The sequence below is a fragment of the Panthera pardus genome, unplaced genomic scaffold, assembly GCF_024362965.1.
Source record: "Panthera pardus isolate Hobbes unplaced genomic scaffold, ASM2436296v1 HiC_scaffold_6, whole genome shotgun sequence".
NCBI classification, from domain to species: domain Eukaryota; kingdom Metazoa; phylum Chordata; class Mammalia; order Carnivora; family Felidae; genus Panthera; species Panthera pardus.
The window spans coordinates 84,566,425-84,590,541 of record NW_026526991.1 but is presented as its reverse complement, the minus strand read 5'-3'; the positions used below and the strand labels follow the sequence as shown (position 1 = coordinate 84,590,541).

Here is a 24,117-nt window from a genome sequence, read left to right as displayed (position 1 = left end):
AAAAATCCTAGACTCCTCTGTCTTCAACCTGAACCACACCAGGTACTTTCTATTGAGGGTAAGTTATATCAATTCTTCTTTACTAATATCTCCTCAATCTATTCTCTCCTTTGTTTTATCATTGCTTATTTTTATTTCATGGAACTAACTAACTCTTGTCCCGCACTAAAGCAATGGGTTCCCTGATTCCAGTCTCTTCCTGATGCCAATACTCTTCTTTCTTAAAGTTCTGATCAGATTGCTGTCTGGAGAAAAAGTCAAATTTCTTAGGATAGCATTCAGTCAGATTCCATCTGCTCTTTTCGGTTTTAGCCCTGATCACTTTCCACTACACACTCATTCCATACTCTCGCCAAATCAGTGCATTTCTCAAAAATATGCTATTTTACTCTGGGTTTTCTCTTAAAAGCTAAAATGTCTACAGATATCTCTCTTCCTCAAGACTCCACTTGAATTAGGCTATTCCCAACTTAGCTTTCCTTGATCCTTCCCAGATAGAATCCAATACTCCTCGTTGATTACAAAGTTGTATCTATGTTCTCAAATAGCACTCTCTATGGTTATGACATGGATGACTTTTCCCTTAATTAAACCCTAAGCTCCTCTGGGGCGCCTGGGTGGCTCAATCAGTTGAACGTCTGACTTCGGCTCAGGTCATGATCTCATGGTCTGTGAGTTCAAGCCCCGTGTTGGGCTCTGTGCTGACAGCTCAGAGCCTGGAGCCTGCTTCGGATTCTGTGTCTCCCTCTTGCTCTCTGCCCTCCCCCACTCATGCTCTGTGTTTCTCTCTCTCAAAAATAAATATTAAAATAAATAAGTAAAATAAAATTTAAAAACCCTGAGCTCCTCGAAGGCTTGTCTGTACTACTCTCCTTATAACTGTATGCAAATGATAAACATCAATAAATGTGGATTGAAGTAAGTATATACAGTCTAATTTATGTGTTACTATAGTAAAAATTATTGGAATTTTTAAAGTCAGCTTATAGAAGCAGTTTTTAGTATTTACTTATTACTCTACCAAAATGCCAATTATGGAGAAATGAAGCTCTCTACTCTTTATAATACTTTGGTATGTTCAAATAATACTCAAGCAGTATGGAAATGAACAAATGTCATATCCTGATGGGTGACTGCTGATCTAAGTGGAATGTATTTCATCATTATGTACAGTTTGTACACATCACAAAAAAAATGGAAACACATTTCAGTGATGGAAAAGGCAAGTCACCTAACAACAACATTCTGGAAACATTGCTTTCTGTGATTAAGTCACTTAGGCCTCTTTTTTCTTTTTTTTAAAGCTTAAGAACATCTGTTACATCAACAAACATAACCAGTTCCATTAGCTTTTCAGGGGGACATTGTAACTTGGACTTCAGTTATAAATTTCATTTGCATGTTTAAAACAGACCTATGAGGTTCATCAAATGGAAACTCTCCTATGGAACTAAAACCATGCACAGGGTATGCGTGATTCGCCATTAAAAGATGATTTCATTCAATTGCCATAAACAGAAAATCAGCAAGAACAAAAGAAATGGAACTTACCTATTGTGCTAACTCTGGCTGAAGGACTAGCTAATGCTGCTGGGACAGAGGCTTTGAGGGGGCCTGCCCCACTGTTTATTCTCAGAGCTGGCATATGGGGAGAGGTGGGTGATGTGGGTGATTTGCCATCAGAGGTCTTGGGTTTAGCTGATAGGTTCAGTGGCTGTGCCACTTCATCCTGCAATGATCATTAGAACATGAGCTGTGATAAGGAAAGGCTGATCAAAAAATGCCTAGAAAAACACAGGTATACAGCCTGTCATTTCCCATCCAATTACTCTACCAATTAGTGATCTTAACATTCAACCTGAACATCACAGTGTTTGGTTAGCTGTCAACAATGTCACTTCCAACTACATATTATGAAAAACCTTTCATATAAAGTACAAATTTATACAAATTTATACTTTCTTGAGAAAGTACACAGGTACTCAACTATCCAGAAAGTATATAACTGATGTCACCTGTAAGAAATACTCTTAAAAAGCTATTCCTTGTACTATTCATTTTTATTGAGAGACCATGCATAATTCATGTACAATTATGATGTAGATAAGCTTTTCTCAACCTCCGAAGAACAGGGGTTGAGTCCCAAGCACCCTTATAGCTTGGTGCTTAGGCAGAGATCCTGGAACATCCATGATGGAGGAGTTAAATGGTATGTAGTCTGATCAGAACTACTCTCCAAATTGAATACAAAAAAGAAAGAAACTTTCTAACTTTCTTAGAAAATAATCTTTTCTCCTAGTTTTCACAGAAACAGTTTGGATTTGATCTAAAAGTGAAATTAAACATAATTAACATTATACCAATATGTACTATTTATTCATATGCAACACTGTTCTAACCACTTTATATTTTTAAATTAGATTTGTTGTCCAGATTTTCTTTGCAACGTATACCACAATCAATACATTGTGGTATGGGGACCTTTATGTGGTTAATTCAGCATATATGGTGATTTCCAGTTGTTCACTACTTGAATAGGTCAAGTTTACATAGTTTACATTCTATTTTATACCTTTCTATATTAGTCCTTGTGTAATTTCATACATAAAATTTATGTATACAATTATCATTAAAATTTCTACCACATCATTCACAAGAATCAGATGATATTACATCACTTTTCTGATCACAGACTGAAAAATTTATTCCTTTTTTGTGCTCTAAAATTAAAACATCATGTTATATGTTTATATTTTATTGATAACCATATCTACAATGTTACATTTTTCTTGTAGAATAAATTTAGCTTCTACTTAGCTACTGTTCTACCTTCATGAGTTAAGAAAATAAATATCTATTTTTCTTAGAATCAAATGGTGCCATTTTATGGCATGAAAATAAATATTACTGTGTACAAAATCATATGTATATATATATATACATATGTATACATATATACACCAAAAACCATTGAAACAAATCACTTTATAAAAATGGTAAAATGGTATATGATATCTATCTAAAGTTTGTATTTTTTTTTTTTTATTTTTTTTTATTTTATTTTTGGGACAGAGAGAGACAGAGCATGAACGGGGGAGGGGCAGAGAGAGAGGGAGACACAGAATCGGAAACAGGCTCCAGGCTCCGAGCCATCAGCCCAGAGCCCGACGCGGGGCTCGAACTCACGGACCGCGAGATCGTGACCTGGCTGAAGTCGGACGCTTAACCGACTGCGCCACCCAGGCGCCCCAAAAGTTTGTATTTTTAAGTGGCTTATTGTTATTAAATTCCATGGTTAGCTGCACTTAGGAAACTCATGAAAAACTAGGAAAAATTACTCTAACATTTTTTAAAAAATTCTGTTTTCTCTTTCAGCAAAAAAGAAGAGTTATCTGAAAATCTACTAGAATTCAAATGGCAATCTGTGATCACATTAGATGTGTAATAAGTTGACGACCATTATACTGAATTTATACGGATTCATAGAATCTTGGAAGGAAGTAAGGTAAACTAATTCCATGACTGGTTCACTATATGATTAAGAAAAATTTACTTTAGCATTTTTAAAACAGCAGGGGCAAAATTATGCCTAGATCTTTCAATCTGGTACATTCAGTTGAGCTGGTGAGCCATAATCCTTATATAGGACATTGTCAACCTTATATAGGTTGACAGAAACCCAGAAGTATTGCGTCCTTTTTCTCTATACCGACAGTATGGATGAATAGTTTGCAAATATGATACTTGGATCAGTACCATCAACACCACCTGGGACATTATTAGAAAAGCAAATTCTCTCTTCTGGAAACTTTGGAGGTGGGTTCCAGCAACGTGTATTTTAACAAGCATTCCCAGGGGCGCCTGGGTGCCTCAGTCAGTGAAGTGTCTGCCTTTGGCTCATGTCACAATCTCACAGTTCATGAGTTGAAGCCCAATTTGGGTTCTCTGCTATCTGCGCAGCGCCCACTTTGGATCCTCTGTGCCCCTCTCTCTGCCCTTCCCCCACTCATGCTGATCTCTCTCTCTCTCAAAAATCAAAATCAAAACTTAAAAAAAAAGCGAGCAATCCCAGATGATTGTGATGCACACTAACATGTGAAAGCCACCACCATATACAATACAAAGGGAGGTAATTTTTGAAAAAAATTATTAAGCTTCAAAACCCTTTTAAAAGCTTCCTCAATGTAATGATGTAACATTAACAAAATATATAGTAATCCCAATCTTTAAAATTTTATCAAAGCATAACATATACTACTACTAATAATAAATGAAAACATTCATATGCATAATAAACTAAATGCTACTGACATTCAGTAGACCAATCAAAATTAGAATCCAGATTCTCTTCTCATTAATTCAGCCTGAATATCCTGTCAGATAGGTGCTTTAGTGACTGTTACCCATGCAGCCGTAAATATTCTAAACACTTTTTCCTCTATCAAATGTACCTACTTACTACTTTCTGTGTGAAGCTACCAGCTTTTGTTATGACAGCCTGAAAACTTCCCTGGGCAGTATTTACAACTCTTGCAAAAGTTTTTGAGGGGATGCTTGGAGAAATTAAGGTGGTTGTTTCACTTGACAGTGCAGAAAAAAAAAGAGGAAGGAATATATTCCCAGAGTTGCAACAGAAGAGATTTATGAGCAAGAGGAAATAGAGCATGAGTATGTGTGTAGGGGGAATGAGGGTCTTGACGAAGATGATGCAGATGTAGGTGCTGATGATAGGAAGCATATGAAATGTCATATGCTTAGCTGTAAGCACTAAGAACTATTATGTGCACATTCTGAAAAATGACTACCCAAAGCATTTATTAGAGCAAGAGACCCACTGGAACTCTTAATATTCTCCTCCATTCAGGGCAGCACAGATGTCTGAAAGCCAAAAAGTGCAAAGCCCCAAGGACATAATAGAGGTTGACAGTTCCCAAGTTGATAGAAATGTCATTCAAAATTGCCCTTTCATTCTCTTTCATTGTGTGACCAGGCTAATGGTATACTAATAAGAACCCACATGCTTGATTCTTATACTGGTAACTATATAAATAATTTTGACCCATTATATGATATTATTTCACAATTTGGTTCTTCTAATAATTTACTACTGAGCTACTACACCAAATACCTGTTATTCATGACAAATACAAAAATTACAGTACTTTCCCATTTTCTATTAATTATTTTTCATTTGACAAGATGAAAATTTTAAAACCCTAACTATAAAATGAAAGTGGACCATTTATTTATGACCTGCATTCTCATAATTATGAATGTGCGCAATAAATGCCAAAGGTAAGGTTTTTTTTCTAAATAGTTTCCTACTTTGTTTTTTATTTGCAATATCTTATGTAGGAGAAATTTGCAAGCTTAGCACGATCAAACCCTACTCGTACAAATAAAGCATTCATTTTAAAATTGTAAAAAAATATTTTCTTATATAAAAGAATATAAGCAATTTTCAAGGTCAATAAAGCAGTGGAAAAATACCATTTGTATGAAGTACACCATAAAGCAATAAGGAGAGCAATTTCTTTTTAATTACTTGTCCAATCATTCAATGATGCTGCCAATTGAAATTTTTTAAAATAGCATATTTCCTAATTAGCTAATTTAAACCCAAAATGATAGTTAAGAAGAATCTTATGTATCTGTTGAGTAGTTACAAAGTTGATATGCTAACCAAATATAAATATAAGGTGAACATTTAAGCTGAGGTAAATGCGTAAACTAAGGTAAGCAAGTTTTAACTAACAGGCTATTACTTACATGTATAGAATTCACTATAAATATTTCAAATCATTTATTTAATCTTCAATACTATGAAGTAATTAATTAATAATCTCAGAGAGGAAACTAAAACTCACAGAGATCTAAAGAAACCCACGTTTTTGGACTCAACATACAATATTCTTTCTATTTATGTAACAAATTTAATCTTAAATTTAAAAAGACATTGATGGAATACAAATTCTGGTATTCAGACTTAACCATATAATTCTTCACATAGTGAACCACACAAACGTCAATACACATGTAACAAAATGAAGTCATACACACATTTGCTATTTATGTACTAACTTCAACGTTAAGACAACATTTGACTTATTTTGGTGATTTTTTGTGCTTGTCTGATCTCCATAGTACACAACATCAAAACTGTCTTTTGGTAATTCTAAGGAGTTATCAAATTAGATTATTTTTTTGAGAAAATACCAAGGGCCCATGTACAGTATATCAGAAAATACAGTAATTCAATAATGTGTAATGGAATAACATTTCACACATATAAATACAAGCTTTTGGAACCTATTTATGATTATAACTTCTCTTAATAAAGTGTTGTCTAATCTTAGTTGTCTGGGATAGAAAGCAAAACAATTATAATCTAAACAAGCATACTGTTCAGGCATGTTCTGCTTACTTATAGCTACTACAACTTGTCTAAAAGCAAACATTTCACTTAATATCAACTTATGGTCCCAGTAGTAGAAATATTGTGGAGGTTCTGATGAATTTGTATCTTGGCAGTGAAAATAAATACCCCACACAGATAAATAATAAATTTGGGTAAAGAAAATTATTTGACATAAATATCAACAGTCTCAGGTGCACTGGAGAAATAGAAGTTTTATCATGAATGCAGAATCATTCCACACACTTAACAAAAACAGTGAAATAACTATATAAAGTTAAAATATAATTTACTCAGATGATTTTCAAATAATATGTTTATTTTAGGAAAAACATGCTACTCTAACATAATTGTATAATACTCTTAATTTTTAATGTGCAAAGACCAAATTGCTCATAAAAATCAAAGGGCGGTATGTGTGATATTCCTTGGACACTCCTGGCTGCCCAAGGGAAAAGGAAAGAAAACAAATAGTTGACTGATAGAGACCATAGTCATACAGGACAGGAGTCTCCTTCACTTTATGGGTAACTTAGTAAACTGCAAGAAAAAGGCAATCTTATCCATAGCCTAATCTCCAGAAACCTATAGACTGTTTCTTGGAGCCCTAATATCACCCTCATCAAGATGTAAGGGAGTTTAAGTGTTTGTCACAGTGATGTGGGAAATAAAGGCAAATGAAAAACTAAATTCCCTTACTGCCTACAGCCCATTGACAAGTCCTTGACACAGGCAGAGTGATCTTCCTCCAGGAGCTCAGCTGCCTTGATGATGACACTTTGCTAGGGACAAAAGGGGATCTTGGCTTAACATTATCCTGACCCCCCCCCCCCCCCCACCGCCAGGATCCTGTGAGTCTTCTGAAACACATAAACATTCCTTTGCAAACCTCCTTTATCTTTTTTTTTAATTTTAAGGCTTATTTATTTTTGAAAGAAAGGGAGACAGAGCATGAGGAAGGGAGGGGCAGAGAGAGAGGGAGACACGGAATCTGCAGCAGGCTCTGAGCTGTCAACACAGAGCCCTATGTGGGGCTCGAACTCATGAACCATGAGATCATGATCTGAGTTGAAGTCGGACACTTAACCAACCGAGTCACCCAGGCGCCCCGCAAACCAACTTTAACTCCCAAGTATATGTTGGCAATTATACTCCAAGCATATGGCCCCTGATATATATCTGAAGGGTCTCATGACTGAGGCATTACTAAACAGAAATAAATGGTGTTTTCCTAACAGCAGCTAGCCTTCAAGGTCCTGGAAACCTTGCTTTCAAAATTCCTTAGAGACTTACACTGTTCCTAACCCCTTCCCAACCTGAAGGTATATAATCAGTCACTCTTCACAACCCCAGTGCAGCCCTTTCTGCCCATGAGTCCTGTCCCCGTGCTTTAATAAAAATCACCTTTTTGCACCACAAGAATTCTTTCTTGGCCATTGGCTCTGAACCCCACCATCACCCCAAAACCCTCATCACCTAAAGAAATCTACTCTTTTTTTCCTATTTGTATCCTTGTCCTTCACGACGTAGAATATACCCACATGAAGGAGGTCCTTGGACCATAAGGTGCACCACTAAGGATGAACAGATGATTATACCCTCCAGAATAAAAATTTCACCTTTATTTATACCTTTATCAAAATTTTTCATTGGCAATTTTTATAACAAAAATTTTTCTTTAAATATTTACCTAAAGTAATTATCAAAAAGCAAATATTTATTTGGTAGTTAACAAATTTATAGCATTCTAATGGCAATGGGAAGAACATCTAAATTTATTCAATCATCCATCCATCCATTCATTCTTTATTGAATGAAATTTCAACTATTTATTACTTGCTGTTATATGTTGGGCATTAGAAAAATGCAAATCACTTGACATCTAGGCTGGTGGCTTTGAAGCTGTGTTTTTGTGTGGCAAGTAGTAAAGAAGGAAAAAATGTATTCACTTTATATTTAAGTCTGCAGTGAAGATGTATGTGGATGTATGTATTGTATTTTATTTAAACTGAATTATTTAAGGACAGTTTGTCTATGTATTTAATATATTCTTTCATTTGTAAATATGATTTGATTCCTTAATAGCCATATAATGACTGAGTAAAAAAATACAGAATTTCAGGCTCCTTCCTCTGTGCTATTTGAAAACTGTGATTTTCCCCATATTTATCACAAATATTCATGTGAAGTAAGTAGCAATAATAACATATGGGAAAGAGTAAAGGCATTCATGAAACATGTTGCAAAATTAATCACCCGGTTGCTATTATCCTCTCTGATTAAATAATCGTATTAAGTTAAGTAGGGAAGTTACACTACAGGTTGAATCGCATAAAGGGCGCTCTGGGGTTTCATCTCTCTCGCCTAGCTCAGCTTTGCATCTATTGTCTAGTCCTAATGGTCACTGCAGGAGCCCTCCTTCACCTTTTCCACCCAAATAAGGCATCTCTTTGTGCAGTTCAGTAGAGGTTTACTAGAGAGAAAAACAAAACAAAACAGAACAGAAATACCATGAGGATCTCCGAAAAGACTGTAGTGTCCCTGACCTTTCCTTCACGAACATAGATCAGAAAAAAGGTTTGCATTGATGTGCAACAGTCAAGCAAAGTAACACAAGATAAAACTAACTGAACATCTTACATTATTTTCTTAGCCACTAAAGAATTAGGGATCCTACTCATGTGGCTACTCCAACTCCACACTTCACTAGTAGGTTCTCGGTACCTAAAAATCAAGTCTGTCATCTTAGAACACAGGGTCCTGAGGCCCCTTTCATAAACAGATGCTTGCTTTTGATCATACAAATTGCAAGATGCCTTGATAACCAGGCAGATAGAGCTCCAGGAATTCTTTGATAGGTGTGTTTTTTCTATGTTAAAGCTACTCTTAGACTTGACTGTCCTTTAAATCCAAGTCTTAAGTGATTTAGCTGAGGGTAATGTATTCTAACTTTTCATTTAGCTTCCTCATTTTGCCATTTTACACTTTTGCCTAATATATACCTGCTTCTTTTAAACGTGGGTGCCTCTGGTGTAGTTGGGGGACATATGCTTCATTGTGGTAATTTTATATTGTTTTTACATTTAAATTCTTGGCCTTTAATTAACTTATGGGTATTCACATAGTTTTCATCATTTCATTTGTTGTTTATCATGCTCTCTGTTCCTTCTCCATTAACGTTTTGGTAGAAGATTTCCCTTGTTTTTTTTATTTCAATGACTTAATACCTCTAAACTGTACACCCACAAACACACACGTATATATATTTGAACACAAATAGAGCAAAGAATAAAGAGTGCGGCTTCTGGAATCTCAATACCATTTCCTATCCATTTTTTAATTTAAAAAGTGCTTTGAAATACCTAAGACAAATAATGCCATTGTTTCTACACACAAAGTTCTTCTGTGGTAGCCAGCCTCCAAGATCGCCCCCCAATAATTCCTGCCTCCTGGGATTTATGTCCCTGTGTATTCTCGTCCCTCCCCCCTCCACAATAAATAGGACTGACCTATATAACCAATAGAGTTTTGCAGAAATGACAGTTTGACTCCTGGTAGTAAGTCATAAAAGACATTGCAGCTTCTACCTTTCTCTTTCTTGGATCACTCGCTTTCAGGTATGGTTTCTCAGTCTCAGCACTATTGACATTTTGGCTTAACAATTTTGTTGTGAGTGACTGTCCTGTGTCCTGTAGGATGTTTAGCTGTATCTCTAGCCCCAGTAGATGCTTGTAGCACACTCCAGCCCAGGTTTCAGCAATGAAAGCTATCTCCAGACACTGCCAAATATTTCCTGGGGGAGAACGTCATGCCTGGAGAGGGAGGGGAGCCACCTGCCTTGTCATGAGGACACTCAAATAGCCATAGAGAGGTCCACTTGGCAAGGAACTCAGGCCTCTTGCCAACAGGATGTAACTTGTTAGGCACGTGCACTGAGCCACTTTGGAAGTGGATGTACCAATACCAGTTAAACTTTCGTGGGACTGCAACCCCAAGTGACAACTTGATTGCGACCACATGAGAGACTCTTAGCCAGATCCATCCAGGTAAGCTGCTCCCAAGATTCCCGACCTACAGCAATTGTCTGGAGAAAGTGTTTTATTGTTTAAAGTCACTAAATTTTGTAGTATTTTGTTAGGCAGTGACAGCTAATACATCCTCAATGAAGGAAGTATAACCGAAACATGTGATGTTCTTTCATTATTCCAAACCCTTTTTTTACCATGATTTAATTTTGACTCCTGGAAAAACACTTGTTTCTCCTTCTTAAACCATAATATATGAATATATTTCATGAATCTCCCTCAGTTTTACTCATTTGCTTTGCACACCTACATGTAATTCTTTTTACTTTTTCTTTCTATCTCCCTTAGTATCTCCTCTCCCTTCTTTTTAACATTTCTAACTTGGCTTTTGAAACTTTAATTTTTTAATGGTATTTTCAACTTTTTTTAATGTTTATTTTTTGAGAGAGAGACAGAGCACAAGCTGGAGAGGGACAGAGAGAGAGAGAGGGAGACACAGAATCTGAAGCAGGCTCCAGGCTCTGAGCTGTCAACACAGAGTCCAACATGGGGCTTGAGCTCACGAACCATGAGGTCATGACCTGCGCTGAGGTTGGATGCTTAACCAACTGAGCCACCCAGGTGCCCTGATACGTCAATTTTACATTATCTATCTAACTTCTACTTTTTATTTTCAAAATGTGTTAAAATTATACTGTATAAATATAGTTTCTATACATTTACTTACAAGAATATTCTATGAGAAGACTTTTAGCTCAAAATACCAAACGAAAACTCACTCACAGAAATTCTGCAGAGTAAATTTTTCAAATGCATTGTGTATTTGAAAAGAGGAAGAACAGAAGGAAGACAAGTGTCAACAATAATATTTGATGAGAACATTCATAACAGGAGCCAGTATAAAATGTACGGTGTTTCAGATTCAACTTTGTTTAACCTCTGGTCCCTAGACAACTTCAAATTCCCAATAATAATGGTTATTTTGTCCTCTGGTGCTCATTATATCTGGAAGATTGCTATTATCTTCTAAAATGATTAATAGTTCTTCTACCAAGAGGCTAAAAGAAAGCATAAAGCAGTTAAGACTTGATGTTAATAATCATACCAGTTCTTCTTATTAACCTCTAAATGCAAACCTCCAAAAGCTTTTATAAAATGCTTTACAGAAATTAAAGAGTTGGTCACTCCATGTGTAGAAAGAACATAATGTTTTCTTGGCACCACCTGATCAGTCCTTAAATTCATAATTAAAAAGCATTTGTCATTGTTACTTTCCTGTTAGTGTCACTTGAAGATATGTGAAAAAGCATTAATCAAGAACTACAAAATTATCAAATGATGGAATGGATTCACACACACACACACACACACACACACACACATATAAGCATGAGCTCTTGGAGCAATACAGCTTTACAAAATAAACTCTAAGAAAATAGAAGCCATGTGTTTTGGGATGGCACCTCTACGTGAACGTACAAAATGAGCACACCAACCTCTCTGCCTGAATCTACAAAAGGAATTATCAAAAAGACAGCAGAACAGTATAAACAATACCAATACAAATGAGTATTAACTCTCTGTCCCACTGTCCCATTTGGAAGCCTATTGTTCACAGGGGAAAAACACTCGTGAAAATAAATAAATAAAACAAATAGAATTAAATACTTTGGAAGACTCTTAAAGGGCTAAAAAAACTTATTTTCAAGAATATCTATGGTTCTTGGGGTGTCTGGGTGGCTCAGTCGGTTAAGCGTCTGACTTTGGTTTCCCGGTTCACAAGTTTGAGCCCTGTGTCAGGTTCTGTGCTGACAGCTCAGAGCCTGGAGCGTGCTTCAGATTCTGTATCTCCCTCTCTCTCTGTCCCTCTCCTGCTCACACTCTCTCTGTCTCTGCTTTTCTCTCAAAAATAAAAACATTAAAAATTTTTTAAAAATTAAAAAAAATATATCTATGGTTCCTTTAGGGATTTAAGTTTTTACAGATCCTAGGAAGAGTTTGGTCTGGTTATAAGCAGATAAACCATCTTTAGATGGCCAACCTGGGAGAAAGGGAGAGAAGAAATAGCAGGCATAATCATACATAAATCACTTAATACTAACTCTCATTTAATTAAATCTAAAATCTCATTTCCATTGCCCACCTATATGCATGCACAGTTTCTAATGGGCACAAGTCCCCAGTAGACTGATGGGCCCACTATTAGTATTTAGTGATTAATGGCAGTTGTGACAGTTAACCGGTATATTGTGTGCATCTGGGAGACTTGAGTAAGGGCAAAATTGTATAGGGCATAGAACCTTGGGGCAGGATGGATATATGTGTGTGTGTGTGTGTGTGTGTGTGTGTGTGCATGCATGTGTGTGTGTAATGGATTTGAAGGCAAGTGAGACACAAAATGCGAAAGGGAAGACTAAGACAGCACCCTATTATTACTAACAAACCACTGTATTCTGTTTTATTGCATTAGTTGTTTTCTTGAATTGTTGATTGCAAAAAAATCAGAATTCAAATAGATTAAGAGGGTTTTACTCTTTAAAGGAATGTTTCTGATGATCTGAGTACTCATTCTTTACCACACAACTTTGAGGGCAGGCATTAGTATACTGTTTTTATCACCCACATATGGCCTTGAATAGAAAAAATACTAAACATTAACTACTAAATCTTAATTACACAGATAGTCAAGATTAATCAATGACAAACCCTTGATAAATTGTTTTCCATTATTGTTTTTTCATAAAGTGTTTTAAAACTTCTTTACGTCTACTATACAATGTAAATGTCACTGTGGCTAGGGAAGAATAGAAACCTAGGCACTACCATAATGTATTCCTCCAAATGAACTCTTCTCACTACTTGAATTTCATAGTTCTTCCTAGTCTTTAGAGTTTTGTTCCCTTTTTTTCTTGCCTTCCCCTAGAGTTGAAGGTTTGACATCTTTGGGACGCACTGCTTTCTAGTTAGAGATGTTAGCTAACACAGCCATTGTCAGGCACTCTTTAGTGTCAGGCTTCCTATTAATTTCTCTTGAAACTTTACTAGGTCACTACATCTAAACCACAATTCCTTCTACTCCATTCACCGCGGACAGGAAAGAGAGGCAGTCATTGAAGACAAAGGGTAAAAAGTCCAAAGATAGGCAAAAATAAAATTTAAATGTAAAACTCACTTCTTTTGCTCCCTCTTGCTCTATTTATTATTTTTTAAAATTTTTTTAAATGTTTTTTATTTATTTTTCAGACAGAGAGAGACAGAGCATGAGCAGGGGAGGGACAGAGAGAGAGGGAGACACAGAATCCGAAGCAGACTCCAGTCTCTGAGCTGTCAGCACAGAGCCCAACGTGGGGCTCGAACTCACAAGCCACGAGATCATGACCTGAACTGAAGTCAGACGCTTAACCGACTGAGCCACCCAGGCACCCCAACTCCCACTTGCTTTAAACCAGACTGATTCTCACCCTTCAGATTAAGGGCAGTACTGGCAATTTTCTTTAATATATAGAATTAGAAGAGTTGTCCCATTTGCTCTGGTCTTTTTTTTTTCCCCCTCTCTCATGTGGTAGGTTTATTTTTTAATTTGTTCCAGAGTATCATTTAAGCATTATTCCCAACAGTGCTAGTCATGGAGAGAAGGAATTTATATTCTAGTAGTCTAGAACTGGGATTTGGATTTTAAATCTTAGATGTTTAATTTAAATGCAATTTTCAGAAGTTTTTATAAGGTTATAATACCCTTATTCCATGGATCCTCACATCAGCTTTTCTAAAAATACAAAAAGGTATCAAGGGCATGAGCTCTTGGAATATTAGTCCTATAAAACTTACTATTTGGGATTAGGTGATTTTTACTAGAAATAAAGATTATTTTCCCTTCCCCTAAATAATAATCAAAAATAATGATTTTATAAATATGATCAACTTAAAGTGTTTTTCCTTTCTCCTTCTCTCATAATTAACTTACCAGAGAATGAATAAAGAAAAGGCATAGTATATGTCTAATTGAATATGGAAATTATGAAACTTTTACCTGGGAAAAAGAAATCTACTCCAAAAGAAATGCTGGTTTTGTCATGAAGAGAGCTAGTTTCTCAAGAAGTAATAAATGCTTACAGCCCTGTACACTATTTGTTACATTAATATTTGGAGGGAGTCAGTTAAATATTACAAAACATAAAATTACATCAAATAAGTTTAGTAAACTAAATATTAATATTTAAAAAATAATTTGAATATTTTTATATCTGTTCATCTTAATGCTGATTTTCTAATACTGTTCACTTACTCCCTGACATCTAAATAGCTTTACTAGTTACAAAGCACCCTCACACATTTTGCCTTATTTTATTTTTTTAAAGATGTAATTTATTTACTTTCAAAATTTATTTGAGAGAGAGAGAGCACGAGTGGGGGAGAGGGGCAGAGGGAGAGAGAGAGACAGGGAGAGAGAGAGAAAGACACACAGAGAGAGACAGAGACAGAGAATCTTAAGCAGGCTCAACACTCAGCACGAAGCTCAATGCGGGGCTCGATCCCAGGATTCTGGGATCATGACCTGAGCTGAAATCAAGAGTAGGACACTCAACGGGATGAGCCACCCAGGTGTCCCTGTCTTATTTTATTATCACAGCAAGAATGTGAGATATCATCAATCCCACTTCACAGATAAGGAAGCTGACATTAGAGATATTTAAAAATTTGCCTATGGTCCTAACTTTAGTAAGCTTGGGACTTGAATCCAAGTCTCTGCAATGTAAGCCTAGCAACGTTCCATCTAAATGTCAACAGGGAAAAGGATTGTTAAGCAATAATTTCTCAGAAATAATCAGACTAACAACTGAAATCTTGTAATTTCTTCTTCATTTCAAAGAAAATTGTTATATCCCATTATTATAGGGATCATGTAGAACTCAATTTGGGTAATATTAGTCTGAACCCTTGAAAACTGTTTATAATACCAAATCATGAAATATTTTACCAAAGAAGCTAGCTACAAGTAAATTCTACATGTATTCATATATTTAAAGTATAAAATTAAAGAGAACATTTTTGAAGTAAATGCATAAGTATCCTCAACACTATTATTTGAATAAACCTATTTTGTTTCAATATAAAACACACTGCCGTTTACCTACATCCAAATGCTGTCCAGTCATTTACAGAGAAACTAATATTGCAAGAAATGAAAGAGAGGGTAGAAAAGACCTTTAGGCCACCTACTGGCCTGACCAAAGGCTATGAATCCATTCCAGGTTTATTTCAAATGAGTTGTGTCAAAGGTTACCCACAGGCCATTTTATAGTGATTGATAGCTGATGTCTGAAAATCTCCTTTTATTTTAATGATAACCTCAATAGAGTCATTAAGGCATTCTTGTCTCCACAGCAGTGACCAGGAGGGAACTGATGTCTTTAAAGAATTTGAAGGGGTGATAACTACTTATATAGAATGTCAGTTAAGGCCAGTTTTTTATGTTGTGCTCAGGAGACAAAATATTTTTTTCCGATGTATTGAAGATGCTTAGCTTGATTATATATTCTGCGTATTCATGTTAAAATATGAAATTCAAGGTATAGGGCAAAGAAAATTCAATAAAGACGAAAAGGCTTAGAATTGAGCATCAGGTAAGAGTCTGATTTTAATTATAATGATCTCAAATTTGTATTAAAGCTCTCACAGCATAATGATCCTTAAGTGTCTGTATTGAGTTAAGCATGTCATGAAGCATGAAGAATTGCAAGATTGATTTATCAGATATTCATTTAAGAAATAGGCAATTAAAATAATTAATGTGTAGTGAAACTCAGCTGTAATGCCGCATGTTTAATTTTTCCCAACCCATAACATTAAAAGAATAATACATTTCACAGTCTGGATGGCATAAAAGATTTTATATAGCAACTGTAATGATATCATTACATAAGAGTTTTGGTCATATCTTCTAGACTGAACTAAGGAGAAGGATTGAGTGCATTTATTTTATATTTGACCTTATTTTAAATGTTGCTTTGGGTCATTAGATTGCCAAATAAAATGAATCTGCATTCTTGATTCTTGTAATAAGGGATGAAATACATATATACACACATACATATGTTTATACATGTAGAATATAAACTAATACATGAGCATGTATAGACGGAATATTTCTTTGCCATATTTAAGCTAGATTGGCAAAAAGAGAAGCAAAGAATAATGAACTTACAAATATAAGAGAGAAAGACAAAATAATTTTCTTGCCTAAAATTTGATTTGAACTTTCCATTAAACAATATAACAAAACTAGCCAGTATTCGTATAAGCCTGTGCCTTTTATTTCAGGATCCACTTAATTCTTCAGCATCTGTAAGGGAGACCATTCACCTGAAGATGTATTCATACTAAACCAACTCATGCTGCTAACATAGAAACCAGAATTCCAATTAATTAATTTATAGCTGGCCAGAATACTGTTGAGTTTTTTAAGGTAACTTTTTCCAATTTTAAGATACTTGACAAAGCAAATTTGACAATGAGAATCAGGGCAGAAAGAAGTATATGGGGAGTGCTTCATCCAGACCATAGTAAAGGGGTGGTAAATTATGCCTGCTTCAACTGCAGACAATAGTAGTTATGCTTCTCATGCTGCATTGAGATTATCCTCCAGTGATGCAAGCCACTGACCTTTGATACTTCCACCTAAGGGGCCCCAAACTCAGTCACATGTCTGAACATAATATCTTGGTTTGCTTCCACAGATGTTTTGCTTATTTGTTTGTTTGATTATTCTTTAACAGAACTAGAGTAATAGTTACATGTCAAATATTATGCTCGGTGCTAAAAATAAGTAAGAAATAATCCCTATGCTGAAAGGACCAGACTCATACAAGGGAAGACAATGGCAATCAAGTGTTGTAAGGGTGCTGGGGTACAACACAAGGAGTATGTATCTGTGCAGTGGAGTCATATATGATGGAACAGCCAATTCTACAGAGAGGTGATAACTAAGATAAATCTCATAAGTTGGTGCAAGGCAAAAGGAAAAAACGTAATGAAGAGGAAAAAAAGCACCCCAGAGAGCTAGAGTGGAGCAAACATAAGCAAAAAGAGGTAAAACAAGATGATATAGGAGAGAGTAACTCCATATGGAACACAAAACTTGGGATCAAGAGAAAGGCACAAGTAACCAATCAGGCTAGTGTGGTGGGTGGGGCTAGGTCACAGAATGACAAGAAGGTTAGCCTTCATCCTGTAGACACTTTTCTTTCATCCTTATTCTTCTTAACTCTACTCCCAATGTTCTAGACATGCATTACAGACCACCTTATTTCTTTCTTTATAATTCAGATGAAACCCAACAGTCTGTTCTTTCATTCCCACATGTGTTTGCACAGGCTGTTTTCACTTCCTTCAAAAACCTTCTAAATGGCACATCTTCTGGAAGTCCTTCCTCATTCCCCTGTTTCTCCCCAGGTTGTATTAGGAACTTTTTCCCTTGCCCCCATATTGTTCTTTGACCAGTGTTTAGCCCATAGTATTTTAATTGTCAGTTTGTCCATCTTCCCCATTACACTGTACAGGGTGTTAATTATTGTTCTTTTTTGGTTCTACCATAGTGTCCACCATATTATAGGTGCTCAAAAAGTTTACTGAGTAAAACTCAGAAAATGTTCTTTCTAAAAGTGATACCTGATGGTGACTCTAGAAACCTCATTTCTGAATAACATGGCCATTATGTAGTTTTTTAAAAAGATTATATAAACCAGGGAAGAAACACCTAGCTTTGGTGGCAACTGTAAAGTCTATTTCTATTGCTTGGAAAATGGTTTTTGTTTGTTTTTTTTTGTTTTTTTTTTCCCTCAAAGGAAGACATTCCTCTTTTTTCTAGTAGAAGATAACTCCTGTAAATGAAATCGTATTTTATTAACTGTGTTTTAAGTCGATCTTGTTTTTTTAAAAATAGGATTCAAGTACATTTTGAAAGAATATTTCAAAATGTTTCTATTTCTTTTTGTCTCATTAAATTCCAATATTTTATTTTATATGCTCAGAATTCTAGAAAATAATATGGTTACACTAAAGGCCCAAAAGTTCACCTGACAATAACTAAAAACATATTACTGACTTAAAAAAATCACTTACACAAACACATTGTCTTAGATCACGTGGCATTAATAATTTAACTGCAAAAATAAACATATAGTGAAATTACATCACAAATAGTGATAAGTACAGTTTAAATTCATATTATTAAGATTGAGTTGTAGAATATAAACATGTAATCTAGTAAACATTTATTGAATGCATATTATGGACCAGCCACTTAGAATTCAATGGATAAAGGAAGTGTATCTAATATGATCAATCTTATGAAACTGATCTTTCCTTCAATTATGTTGTTGCAAGTCCAAAAACTGCAGTCTCAGATATAATCAGAATTCTACCTCCTTGCAACTCTATGAAAGCTAATAGGAAAAAAACAAGTAAAACCAAACTAAAATTACCCAGTGGTTCTCTTAAAATTGGATCAGAATTATCATTTTTTTAGATAAATGACAGCACTATTTGCATGAAAATTGGCACTAAAAATTCCATCAGCTGACCTAAAATTCTTGTCTTGCCCTGTATTTATATAGGATTGACCTGAATATTGAGCTCCTGCCGACTTAAAATGAAACTTTGATCCTCAAAAGAGTTACACAGGGAAGTATAGAAAACACAAATCTGTACTTATTTAAGGACATTCCTATTGCTGTCATAATGCTTTTATACATACTTCACAACAGAATAGTTTTCTTATGTTATTTTGAGTGCTACTGGAAATACCACAAGAGAAAATTTTTGCAGTATTTCATCCTTTCTATTTTTGGTTTCAATTTCTTTTTCTCCTATTTATGAAATATCTACACTGCCAAAAGTCATCAGAATTGTACAACAAACCATAACAACTCAAATTATATAATGAACAGAAAAATAAGATTCCTTGGTTATTGAAAGGCCCAATTTAAATGAGTCTCATACAAAAATCTCAGTCCTGAAAATTAGTCTTGAAAAGAACTACAACAGAGTTTTAATTAAAAAATATTTTGTGGTTTTATAAAAATGTAGGGTTCTTAGTATTTTCTGGTATTGGCAAACAGTTTGGGAGAAAATGAATTTTTATGTATTTGAGTATACATTTTTCCCCTTCATATTATTCTGGTAATGTAAAACTTACAAAATGAAAATTCTGGTCTTTATTTTTTTCTAAATTTAGAGATCTCATCTTTCTCCTTTTGAAAAATGAAAGTCACAAAGGGATTTTTTTTTTTCTTTAATTGTTGGGTTCTGAAAAAGTCACTCAATGGAGTTAGCTACTCCATAGTTGGAAGTCAAGGGCTAAAAGCTGTGGAATATTGCAACTGTAAGTCATACAGCTTTGTGAGGAGGGGAGTGTAATTCTAAGAAGCATCCGATTATATTATCTACAAGGAGGTCCTAGACTGGGACAGGGCACATTTTTCCCAAGAAAACTTTAGGACACCTTTGGATTCAGGTTAAAGGAAGCTGCTAGCTGTTCATGATATTTAGACACTTGCATTTGTAGGTATGCTCCTTTCTAAGCAGCACTTTGTTAAACAAGTTCTTAACAATACTCAATACCTTGAGCCATTAAGAATGTGTTTTACAAATTTAATGTTCCTAAGATTATAATTTCATTGGGAAAAATTCTTATTCAATATAGAAAAAATTTCAAATATATTTTCAAGCAAAAGAAGAGTCATAAAATTATCTCCTAGATCCAAAAACAAATCAACAGAAAGAGGTGTTGTATATTTTGAATGCTATTCTGTGTCTCCTATGTCCTCAAACTTGGAAGATACGTAAGATAAGAATATGCGTGCTTACAAAATTTACCTGGTCATGTTAAGCAGCCCCTAAATAAAAATTCATAGCCAATGTGAATTACACCACTCACTGTGTATCTGTTGAAGGCTTTTTTTTCACATTTAATACTAATCAATTCATACAATTTCTGGTCTTTGTTTAAAAAGCCCTCATTAAAAATGATTGTTTTCTAGTTGGTTATTGCCAGTAAAGAGAAACTATATAAATGATGGTGGAGAATTTCATTATCTTGTAATTTTTTTGAGTACGCTTTGGATTAAAATAGTCTCTGTTTCTTGTTAGGCACAATTAAGGCCACTTCCATATCATATGTGCATAGGAAAATGGGAAAACAGGTGTAACTAAAAAAGAATTTCACTTTATAGAATATAATACAATATAGATCTTAGTAGAACTTAGTATATAAACTTACTATCACTAAAATAAATAGGATTTTAAGTGCATTATGGATGTACATGCCTAAAGAAATCATAAAATAATTATTGATAAAATTTTACTAATAAAATAATCACATTATTTATAGAAGGTTTACAGAAACTTTATAGAAGTTTCTTTTTTTTTTTAAGTTGGTGGCATTGCATATTTACCTGACAAGTGTTTTTTTTTAATTTTTATTTTTTAATGTTTATTTATTTTTGAGAGACAGAGAGAGACAGAGCACAAGTGGGGGGAAGGCCAAGAGAGAATGAGACACAGAATCCGAAGTAGGCTCCAGGCTCCAAGCTGTTAGCACAGAGCCCAACGCAGGGCTCGAACTCACAAAACGTGAGATCATGACCTGAGCCGAAGTCTGACGCTCAACTCACTGAACCACTCAGGCGCCCCTCTGACAAGTGTTTTTTAATAAAATTTTTAACTAGAGACATGGAAGGATGGAAGAGGGGAAGAGAGCAGGAGAGAGATGAAGGAAAGGAAACAGAAAAAGTGAGAGAGAAAGAGATTTTCAAAGAAAGTTATCCTCTCAAAAATATTCAATTCAGAAGAATACAGGTTCAATTTAATGATGAAAATGATGCTATTCATAATTTAAAAATACCCTTTTACAGTTGTTTTAAGATTTTAGCACAAAAAAGAGATTGTAGCACATTTTTACTGACTTTTTTAAACTAGCTAAAAGTCTGCTTGCTGGGAGACTTGGCAGATCTGTTGAAATCAGACTGGGTTATAAAGTTTTGGGTAAAAATCAAACATTTTTAAAAATATCAAAAGCAAAAAGATTAACTAGAAATTAGGGTCTGCTTTCCTTTGTGGTTTATTAACATGATCAAAAGATATTAAGTAAGAGTTCTAAAACTCTTATGATCGCTAATAAATAGTAATTATAATTTTTAAGGTGACTACATTTGAATCAATACTCATGTGTTAGTGTTAGTATGAAAATATCACTCCAAAAACTCAACCTTATAATTTGCTTTATATAGGTGGTGACAGGTACTATTAAGGGTATGTGTTTTCTTATATTACTAGTGAAACAACCCTGATAAAGTAAGTCAATCTGAAGAAAACTCAGGAAATACTTCAGGTTACATTCACACTCCTTGCACTTACTTGCTGCCCTTAATAGCTATACAAAATTGTCCTTTTCCATCCGTAAATCCCTTATCATATACATCACTGTATATACATGTGATGTATATATATCATGAGGGCAGAGATCTGTCTAAACTATGTGCCAGTATCCTCAGGTCCTAGGACTCTGACACATCATAGGCCATTAATAGACTCGTCAAATTAAAATGTCTTGTTCCTTCAATGGCAAGGTACAATATATCTCATTAAGGTTCAAATTCCACAGTATTTCTAGGGAAGCATTGTAGAGATGCTTAAACTGTTTTTCAATTGATCCAAAGGATAAAGGGAAAAAATTTCCTTCCCTCAAAAACATAGTACTCTAAGAAAGGAAGACAATGAGTAGGTAATTACAGTTCATGGTGAATGGAAAACATATTATTTCTTTAAATTGAATGAACTTAAAATATAGCTTAAATTCCTGAACAAGAAAAAGTCATACATGATCTGGTCTTTCTCATTATCAACCTCATTTCTTAGCATTCTCCCTTATGTTTTCCGCATTCTGGCTACTTCAGCCTATTTTCTAAACCTTGAATTTCCAGATTCACATATTAGGGTCTTTGCAATTGCTTGTTCCTCCTGTTTGGAATAACTTTCCCCTAGACCTTTGCAGGTACTTTCATTTGCATGAATTAGGTGTCAGACAGGGTTTCCTTTACACCTCTATCTCGAGAAGATTTCCTTGCTTATCCCTAGGAACTTGATCTTTTACCATGTTTTATTTTCTTCAGAGCACTTACCAAAATATGAAATTATCTATTTGTTTAATTGTTCATAGTTGGTCTTTTCCTCTTAGACTGTAAGATTTTAAGAGGACACACTTTTGTTTACAGCCATCGGAGCTGTAGTTCTACTGCCTGGCATTGAACTTGACACACAATAGGCATGAATTAATACTCGTTGAATCAGTGAATGATAGATGTAAGCATATATAAAACACCAAAAAGGAACAGTCCTTTGAAGAATGAGAAAAAGAGCAGAACTAAGAGATAGGAAATACTTCCATGCAATATTGTTTGGGCTTCTGATTAAACCAGACCTGTAGTCAGAATTTTTTTTTTCCATGTGATTGAATACATTTCCTTTTTGCTTGGTCCAGTTTCGGTTGGGCTTTCTATTACTTGCAACTGAAAGAGTACTAACAAATACAGTTGTCATTCAGTGGAACCACACGCTGAAATCCTGGAAATCTGATTACAATTCTATTTAAATAAGAATATTGTGACGTTAAGAGTTACTCTGAATAAAATAATGCTACCTCATGGAGTGGCGGCAAAGGGACCCCTTAAGTAGGTTATTATGCGTTGGACTGAAAACTTTCTGGGTTTCTTCCTTACTTAAGCTTCTACACTTCTATAAATAAAATGCCTGATACCTTTTGTGAAGTAAATGACACTTGAATACATTGGGCTTTGAACTTGTCTTCAGCTTAGAGTGGTACATCTCTTTAATTTTTTGACTCTTACATCTACATTTAATTACTGTGTTTTCTTATCCCTCTCCATTTTTATAATGTTTAAAAATATCATAGAATGCTTTGTTCTCTCTAGACAAAAATCTATTGAAAAAATATAAGTAATGAATATTTATTTATACTATTTTCCATCAATCTAAAGAGGACATTGATATTTGTTGTCCTTTTAAAAACATACCTATACTTTGGTACATCTCTGCGAGAAAGACCATTAAAATTCTTCCTATTTATGAATAAGAAAGATGTATAAACAGAATATATTTGATTAAATAGAGAGGGAATCAAATCTGAGGTCTAGAGATGTCCTGCATGGGTTCTCTTCTCAATTCTCTATCCAAATAGCTCCAGTACATGTATGGTCTAGAGGGTTGGAAAGAGGTCAATAATCAGCTCAAATGAAGCACTGATCATTCACTTAGTTTAGAAAATAAAGGATTTGAACTGAGTTGGAGTACATTTTAGGAAGTCAAAATTGTAAATGTTTTCTTAAAAAGGAAGAGAACCATAGAAGTGGGCTTTCACTTACTTAGCCTCTAACATAGTAATGATTTCCCCTTTTTAGCCATGATGTTCGTGGAGGTTGTTCTAGATCCTCCTCCTGTACAAAGACGTCCTTTCACATTGCTGTTTTTCCTCCCTACACTATTTAGGTTTTAACTGCCTGGTTTTAAAATTAAAATGCTTTAATCACAGCTTTTTGGATGGTGTGTCTTCTTTGGGTTGGATCTATTTTAGAGGGCAACTTCCATTTAGAAAATGTGATT

At 34.8% G+C, this 24,117-nt stretch overlaps 1 protein-coding gene across 21 annotated transcripts in view; it reads right to left on the bottom strand.

Annotated features, from left to right (window-relative positions):
• The window catches only part of SOX5 (SRY-box transcription factor 5), a 1,011,059-nt gene that overhangs the window by 42,746 nt on the left and 944,196 nt on the right, over positions 1-24,117 (bottom strand). For all 21 annotated transcript variants that reach the window (XM_019452504.2, XM_019452503.2, XM_019452501.2 and 18 more), the window contains one exon: positions 1,552-1,729. In XM_019452504.2, the coding sequence (XP_019308049.1) occupies positions 1,552-1,729 (178 nt within the window). The remainder of the gene's footprint in view (positions 1-1,551; positions 1,730-24,117) is intronic.